The sequence below is a fragment of the Olea europaea genome, chromosome 13, assembly GCF_002742605.1.
Source record: "Olea europaea var. sylvestris chromosome 13, O_europaea_v1, whole genome shotgun sequence".
Classification (NCBI taxonomy): Eukaryota; Viridiplantae; Streptophyta; class Magnoliopsida; order Lamiales; family Oleaceae; genus Olea; species Olea europaea.
The window spans coordinates 12150328-12159922 of record NC_036249.1 but is presented as its reverse complement, the minus strand read 5'-3'; the positions used below and the strand labels follow the sequence as shown (position 1 = coordinate 12159922).

The following is a 9595-nucleotide window of genomic DNA, read 5'->3' as shown; positions in this document are numbered from 1 at the left end:
ATAACCCTTTTTTTAATTTCTTTTCTTAATTTTTTGATTTTTTTGTTCAATTTATTTAATATGATAATTATCAAATTACCATTTTACCCATTCCAATTTGTCAAAATAGGTCAAAATTTACTTTTCTTGGTCAACTAATGATCAAATGGACGGTTTCCATCTATTTGGACTTCGAGTACGGATTTTTGAAAGGTTTGATACCTCCGGTGGCACAAATGAAAAGTTTGAACAAAGTTTGCTAATAAATGAAAGGTTTGGCACCTCGACTGCAATTTTCCCCATAAAAGAATATATAATTTAAAGTGAATGTGAAAGAGAAGTTATTCTCACAATGTCAAAATCAAACCAGGGCATAGTTTCCATTTGTTCTCTCTTTCCTTTTTCTTTAATACAATATCGTGTTTCATAAAAAGAATTGCACTATCGTATAAATTTATTTTACTAATTTGTTTTTCATATTTGCATTTAAACATAGTATATTCAGTTATAAACTTATAATCAAAAGACAAGTAATTGAGAATAAACAGGGTCAAAGAGACAATTATTAAGAGAAATGTATTTAATGCTACGTTTGAGTTGAGTTTTATATTTTTTATTTGCATGTATTAAGAATACTTTAGCACATTTGATTTCACTTACTTGAGGTGCAGACCTAGACAATTTGAGTTAGAGGACATAATCAAATTCTGTACAAACTGTATATTTTATTATTAATTTTTGAATAATTCATACTCCAAGAAAATGTAGATTTACATTTAAAAAAAAATTCTTCATTAATATTTTGCTCATCACAAAAAATTGAATATTTATATTTTAAAAAATTATGTATTTGATATAAACAATCAATTCAAGTAATCGAAAGGGAAAACATATAACCATTCGATACTAATAATCAGTCAAATAAACATAATTCATTAAATATAAGTTAAATTTTATATAATCAGTTTAAACACATGCTATATACACAAATATGATAAGATAAAATGCAAACATATGTTCTAATTAGTTGAAAATTTGATTAAAAAGTGAAAATTTATAGTAGATGTGATAATTTGTATAGAAATTATAAACACATTTTAAAAAATTAGAAGGGTTAAAGTTTCAGTAAAAGTTGTGAGGGAGAATAAGATAGAGCAAGCTTCACATTTATTGTGATTTTATCCCTATTTGGTGTGGATTAAAATCAGATTTTTAGTAAATTTTGATAAAACTTAAAAATTTAAGGAGTCTATGAAATATGTTATTAAAATTAATTGTTTACGTTGACTTTTATTAAAATTTAGATTTCAATCGCTATCAAATAGTATTTTATCCCAAAAAAAGCCAAAAAAAAAAAAAAAAAAAAAAAAAAAAAAAAAAGAGGAAAAAGGAAAAACAAGAAAATCTCAAAAGTTGGTGGGTCCAATGAGCCCATGACCCCCCGGGCCCGCCCATGTTAATTTGATTAACGGTGACAATTCTTTTGTTTTTTTGGGTAAAGAAGATATTATTTAGTGCAATAATTTGAATTTGTTGCTTTTACAATATCTTTTCTAGGAGATTTGATGTGTAAACATACGAGTCCAAGGTGTAAAAATTTTCATTCATTTTTTTTTCAAAGAAGATTTTATGGCATGGTACAGTGTCATGAACGAATTCCATAAATGTAAATTACTGAAACAAACATCCATCGTAAGAACGTCCACTAAAATTCACAATTACTATCTACAATTGCAAACCGTCGTATATAATAATTTCTGGAACTTTTTTGTTAATGAAAGTGGGGAAATGATGTGAAATGGAGATTAAATTCAAGATATCTAAGTTTGGTTTGTGCTTGGCAATTTGGGAATTTTGAATGGTTGGTGCAACATCAAATTTTGTTAAAAGAAAGCTAGTTAGATGTTGTGCTACATTCTATTCTTGTTAGTCGAGATTAGTGCTTTGATACTAAGTAGATCTTAGAATAAACACAATGTTTTGAGGAAAATAAAACACACTTCTATTTATTTGGTACATGATATATAGAAATTACAGGAGTTTTTATAGAGTGAAAATACCGGTAAAGATAATTATGGATAGAGAGAGATAAATTAATTATTTAATATTATCTTAGCTAATATTTATTATTCTTTCTAACGTTCACAAGTAGAGGAATCTTTTTAGAGACAGTGTCTCCAGGGGATTCAGTCATGTCCAAATCTTTTTCCGTTGCTCCATGTGGCAAGCCAAAGTTAAAATTGAGCATCAATTTTGCTAATGCAAGCTCAGCGACAGCAATAGCAAATGTAATTCCAGGACAGCCTCTTCGACCGGCACCAAATGGAATGTACTCAAAATTAAGCCCTCTAAAGTCCATTCCCGTGTCTAAAAATCTTTCTGGACAAAAATCTTCGGGATTTTCCCATAACAACGGGTCTCTTGCAATTGCCCATGAATTGATTATCACTCGGGTTTTAACTGCAATGTCATAGCCTAATATTTTGCTATCTTGTGTAGATTCTCGGGGGAGTAGTAATGGAACTGGAGGATGTAGTCGTAGACTCTCTTTCATCACGGCCTTTAAATAGAGCATTTTATCTAAATCATCCTCTGTTACATCTAATTTACTTCCGGCTACTTGTCTCACCTCGTTCTGCAATTTCTCCATGGATTTTGGGTGCTTTAATAGCTCTGCCATTGTCCACACCAAAGCAGTAGATGATGTATCGGTCCCAGCCACAAAAATATCCTGTCATAAACAAGCTATGTAAGATCCAAATATGCTTTAATGGTCTATCAACAAATCAGTGAAACTTTCTCACTTCCTGTTCAGACTATTCCTTTTGCTGTTAGCGAGTGAAAGAGATCTGGAGTATAAATGGGGAAAATATCTGTACATCTTATCTCTTTCAAATGCCTTGATTGATTTAGGTGATCAAGATGAACAGCCGCAGTATTCTCTACAAGAAAAGACTAGATTTTTACCAGATTGTATTCAAGTTTAGAGAAAATTTAAAATAGTTCACAATTCACAAAATGTCCAACAAAGTATGGTATTCACTGCTAATTCAGACACTTATAAACATTCAAACACTGAGAGAGAGAGAGAGAGAGATTCTTACAAAAATGACAGCTTTGATTGTATCATTTTCTATAGGGGAACCAGCCATGTTTTCTCTCTGAATTTCGAGCAATATGTCCACAAGATCTGCTTCATTGCTGCTGTCTTTGAGGTTTGTCTCTCTTTTTTTTCGATTTCTGTGCTCTTCAACTACACCTTCGAAAAAATCATCAAACCATCTGGCCATTTTCTCAACATTTGCATTGAAACCATTAACGCGATTAATCCAGTCAAGCCATGGAATGTAATCCCCTGGATTAAAAGTAACTAGTAACTCTTGAAATTCCTTCAGCTTTGACACAATTTTTGTGCTTTCTTGTGCAGCAATATATTTCCTCCCCAGGGCCACTCGACATATGATATCATTAGTAAGTGACACCAATATATTGCTCAAGTTTATTGAAGATGAAGAAGAATGTCTAATTTTCTCAATCATAAGGGACATTTCTTCTTCTCTTACACGACGAAAGGATTGAACCCTCTTATTACTCAAAAGCTGAAGCACACATATACTTCTCACCTGCCTCCAGTACTCACCATATGGAGCAAAAGCCATGTCCTTAGAGCCATATATAATTTTGTCGATAACTCTCAATTTCGGCCTGTTTGAGAAAACCACGTCCTGATTTTTCATGATTTCGTGAGCACCATCAGCAGAGGAGACAACAAGTACTGGCAATCTGCCCAAATGAAGCAACATGAGCGGACCGTAGCATTTGGATAGTGCTTGCAGTGAGCGATGGGGGAGTTGGCCGAGTTGGTGAAGATTTCCAATTATGGGAAGCTTTGGTGGAGATGGTGGCAATCTTTTCCGGGCTGTTGAAGAAGGATTTCCATACCATTTGAAGAGGAAAACGATGAACAAAATTAAGGAAACAAGAGGAACTATCAAATGTGGAAAAGAAATCATTTTCTTTTAACCACAGAATTCATAGAATGCTCTACTATATAATTAGGCAGACATTCAGCTGAAGTCATAATTTTGAAAATTTCATTTTCATCTCTATTTGAGTGGTCGATTTGATATTGTACAATTCAATCATTAACACCCGAAGAGGAAAACGATGAACAAAATTAAGGAAACAAGAGGAACTATCAAATGTGGAAAAGAAATCATTTTCTTTTAACCACAGAATTCATAGAATGCTCTACTATTTAATTAGGCAGACATTCAGCTGAAGTCATAATTTTGAAAATTTCATTTTCATCTCTATTTGAGTGGTCGATTTGATATTGTACAATTCAATCATTAACACCAAAATTAAATTGATTGTGCCCACAAAATATAGAGATTGGGATTTATAAATATATGGACAAAAACATATCCAGATATCCTTTTGGGAAAGTTGTACCACACATTTCTTTAGTACAACAAAACTTAGCTAAAATAAACATGACTGTGACCAAATATAAACCACATAACATGGGGCGGGGTTGCCTGAGACATAGGTTTCTATATTCCTCTACTCAAACAGAACTTTACTTTGGTTGAGGAGAGTTAATACTGAGCAAACAATTACGTGGAGTAAACCCCATACTTCCAAAATGTGTTATTTTAGTCGTCAAACCACCTTTTCAACATTGAGGGTTGATAAGCGCATTCTTGTGCACTTATTCGGGTCTTATGACTAAACTTTTGCATCGTTTTAGTATTGAATTTTACTTAACTTAGATTAATCTCTTCTTGTTTCAGTTTTGGACCCGTTTTTAAACAATTGGACAAGAAGGGAGGACCAATTGGACAATTTATGGAAGTCTGGAGACTAATATGCATTTAAATAAGACTGGAGACAAATTTAACATGTAGGACCAAGATAGAAGAACGAATGAAGAAAATGGCAAAAAGGAAAATTCTGAAAATTTTTATAACTGCGGCAGCCACCAAATTAGATATGCTGGGCAGCCCTCAATTATCGGGAGCTGTTTTGCAGGCTTAGGCAGCTGCTCCATTTTCTATTGGGACCTTACCCAAGCCAAATCGGCCCAAAAATTCTATTTCCTTCAGATTTCAATTCCGACAAGGAAACTTCCGTTTGGCCTATAATATGCACGATTTTTGGAGATCTTTTGGGACTATTTGGAGATATTATAAATGCCAACTCTCAAAATATAATTAGGGTGGAGGATAAATTGCAAAAGAAGGCAAAGAACATATCAAGATTCAAGAATAGCAAGACTAAATTCAAGAATTATGGGGCGATGATCAACTTTTACATCTTTTGCTTGTTTCTTCACAACATGTTAAGCTAGATTTATTTATGCTAGGAGAACGATGAACCTTGTAATATGAGTTTCTAAACTTTAGTTTTATATATTTGACATTGAAAGCAAGTTTTTGGATTATGAATGATTTACAAGATTATTTATTCTCTAAAATTATTGTGCACGATAGTTGTATGAATTTGGTAATTTATTTTATGCACTCGAAAGAAGGAAAATAGGTTAATTGTCATAGGATCTGATGGAGATAGAAATATACCGTTATACTCCATATGAATCTTTAAGTGTATATAAAAATTCATGCACTCTTGCATGTTAACATCCGTTATAGAAATATAGTTAGGTCATATATGATAATACGTTTAATATTACTCGAGAGTCATTGTTGAATAAAATAGGAATATTGATTCTTCAATCAACCGTATTGTCATTGTATAGCACTAAGATTAGAAAGGATTATTGAATAGGAATCCTAGTACACTTAGGTCATCTCCAATGCTTACCCCAAAACACCAAATTGCACCAAACAATGGTGCAAAACAACTCCAATGCAACAGAAAACCTTGCACTATTTTGGTGCAAAGTGTCCAAAGCCATTTTTACCCTTCATTTTCATTTCGTAAATAAATTGATTAAGGATATTTGTGTCATTTGTGCTATATATTTTTTAATATAATAATAAATTATTATTATTATTATTTTAATTTGAAATAAATTTTAATGTAAAAAATAATAATTAATGAATTAATTAAAGGAGGAAAAAATTTAAAATATAACAACATGATTATTTAAAGTTAACATGAAATATATTAAATGACGACATAAATATGTTAATCTAATTTTATTTAAAGAAAACGATACATAAAAAAGTGTATTTCTGAGAATTAAATTGCAATAATATTTCGACTTCGTAATATCATAATAGTCAAATTCAAAATGCATTGCACTATTTTTTAATGGCATGATTTAATATTTTCATTTTTGTAGTGTTTTAACTAATTGCAATATGTTTTTTTATATTTATTAATGAATTTAATCTTTTCTTTAATTTAACGTAATTATTTATTTAGTAATTTATATATTAATAATTAAATAAATAATATTTCGAATAAATAAATTATTAATAATAAAAAAGGAAAAAATGGTTAAACACTGTCCATTTGGTATATATTTTGGTGTAATGATTGTAGATTGATTTTAGTTTGGTACAAACTTTGGTGCAGCGCTGAAGATAGCCTATTCATCAAAATACATTAACTTACATTTAGCATAATTTGTATTTAGGTTCGTGAATTCATTCATAATTGCAAACTTAGATTATTTTAGTTATAAGTTCGTCGCAAACGAACACATCTCATTATTCTTGTTTCGGTTAAGGTCGTGATAAGTAAAATCAAATTAAATCAATCTTTGTATGATGACACTTGGACTTAAATCTACTTTGTTAACGAACCCAATACTTGCAGTGGTTTTAATTTCGTGAACAAGTTTTTCGCCTTTAGAATTCAATTCCAACAAGGAAACTCCTATTTGTCCTACGATATGCACAAATTTTAGATATCTTTTGGGACTGTTTAGAGGGATTATAAATACCAACTCTCAAAACATAATTAGGGTGGAGAATAAATTGAAAAAGAAGGCAAAGAACACATCAAGATTCAAGAACATCAAGATTAAATTTAAGAATTTTTGGGTGATGAATAACTTTTATATCTTTTGCTTTCTTCTTCACAACATGTTAGGCTATATTTCTTTGCACTTGGAGAACAATAAACCTTGCAATATGGATTTTTAATATTTAATACATATTTGACATTGAAAACACGTTTTTGAATTTTAAATGATTTACATGATTATCTTTTATCTACAATTATTATGTATAGTAGTTGTATGAATTTGGTGGCTTATTATATGCATTCAAAAGATGGAAAATAGGTTCGACATAGTGTAAATCGTTATGGGGTCTGATAAGGGATTGAAATATATTGTTATGCTCTATATAAATCTTTAAGTGTTCAAAAAATTCATGCAATCTTGTATAGTCTGGTTGTATATGAGAGTAGGTTTAACATTACTTGAGAGAGATTGTTGAATAAAATATGAACATTAATTCTTCAAATCATGTTGTCAAAGTGTAAAACTAATGTTAAAAAAGATTATTACATGAGAATATACAATCCTAGCACGCTTGTGATTCATTAAAGCACTTTAAATTACATTAATATAATTTGCATTTAATTTAGTTAATTCATTCATGATTGCATAAATAGATTATTTTGGTTATAAATTCGTCATAAACAAACACGACACATTATTATTGTTACTTAAGGTCGTGATATTTAAAATCAAACTAAATCAATCTCCGTGCAAATGATACTTGGATTCAAATTCACTTTATTACTTGTTAACGAACCGTATACTTGCAGTGATTTTAATTTGAAAAATATTTTCGTGAACAAATTTTTGTTGTTGTTGCCAAGGATTGAGTTTTAGTTTGCTTTTATTTATTGTTGCACTAATTTGGACTTCTACCTGTATTCTTTTATTGTTATTTTCATTTCATTTTAATTTTTTTCTTTTTTTTCCTCTCTTTTTCAAGATATAAAAAAGAATAAAAGTAGCAGGATAAAAGATGATTGTGATTGATTTTGACAAGATACTCGAACGTGACTTCATCATAAGGCAACAACAATCGGCAGTTCAAGAAATTGATAAGGGTATATGGTTGTGGGAGATTGAAGTTGTTTTGAGTGACTTACCTGTTGTATTATTTTTCCTACCACAATTTGATGTGGGCAATTTGCTTATGGTATTATTTCTTCCACCGATTATTAATGGACATCAATTACGGGATCACATCAACTGAACTTCTTACAAATACAACAAGAGGAGAAGTGACGTTGGGTAGGATAGTGATTATCGCAAGAAAGAAGAAGAAAGAAACAAGAAAAACAAAGAGAATTCTCTGAAAACTCACTCAATATTATTAATAATCAAGAACGACGAAAATTAACCCACAAGCCAGGTTAAATAGCTGCAAAAATACGAATTTATCGAAAAATTACCAAAAATAGTAAAATCCTAACGATCACACCAAAATAAAATATGAAATAAAAGAAGTAAGTTGTCAAAAATTTGGCTCAATCCGGATTCTCTAACGTCTAGAAAAAGGGAAATGAAATATTACCATAAATAGTAAAAATTAACTAAAAATTGAATTTCGAAAATAAATACAGTGGATTTTGGGCTCGAAATTGATGCCCACCGAGCATAGTTTGGAGACCACGACGTGAGCGCCGAAGAGAGCTTTTCGAATTGGGGTCATAATAGCGATTCTGATAACCGTAGCCAAAGTTATGGTCAAATTACCAAAGACGTGTCAAAATTGCCCCAATTAAGGAAAGATTGCATTTATTTTCCATCTTTCCGCCTATCCGCCATCTCATGGTATCTCAGCGCCATCAACGAGCTATTTGACAGATTAGCGTCACTCGACTCGAATCCTCCTATATCAAGAAGACTCTATGAAGATGTCATTGTTTCTTTGCCAAAAGTTTTGAATACAAGCGTTGAACTCAAGAAAACTTCAATTAAAAAAAGATTTTAGGGCCATATTTAGGAACTCATGCATGTAAATGATTTTTGACACATTTTAGGTAGTATTTTATGACTTACATTATGTTTACCTATTGAGTTCAATTTACTTAGGCTCATCGTTAATATCCTAACATTATATTAAGTTCACATTGATGTGATATGCATTCTTAAAGTTGTACCTAGATTTCAATCGCCAAACAAATTTGAAAAACCTAGCTTTTTCTAGCTATAGGATTTTTCCAGGAATGTATGTTCTATTACATAGTTTTTTCTAAAAATTAAAATATTAGAATTTATCTTGGTGTGATTTCATTGTAAATATTTAAACCTTATATGTTATCACTAATATCTATTTTAAATGATTGGAACAGAAAATTAAAATCTAGCAGCAAGAAAAAATTGCAATTGTCATGACGTGTACCAATTGAACTAGCCTGATCTTTCGACTCAGCTATATCTACCTTGTGAAGTTTCTGATCCTTACTTCCTTATTTTGATTATTTTTTTCAATATTACATTGGGGACAATGTAATATTTGTGTTTTGGGGGTAGTTAAGTATTAGGACTCTTGGGACATATATTTTTCAACTGTTGATTGGGTTTGTATAACTGTTTAAAGGCTAGAAAATTTTTTCAAAAAATTCAAAAATATTGTCTTCTGCATTGAATGACTTGCCGCCTATGTTAATATTTTTT

General features: G+C 30.8%; 1 protein-coding gene across 1 annotated transcript; it reads right to left on the bottom strand.

Annotated features, from left to right (window-relative positions):
• Positions 1–1957: 1957 nt before the first annotated feature.
• LOC111407618 (cytochrome P450 71A6-like) lies at positions 1958–4106 on the bottom strand. The gene is made up of 2 exons (XM_023037234.1): positions 3084–4106; positions 1958–2710 (listed from the first exon to the last, which is right to left on the bottom strand). The coding sequence occupies exons 1-2, from the start codon at positions 3990–3992 to the stop codon at positions 2096–2098; spliced, it is 1524 nt and encodes a 507-aa protein (XP_022893002.1). The 5' UTR covers positions 3993–4106; the 3' UTR covers positions 1958–2095.
• Between the last annotated feature and the right edge of the window lie 5489 nt (positions 4107–9595).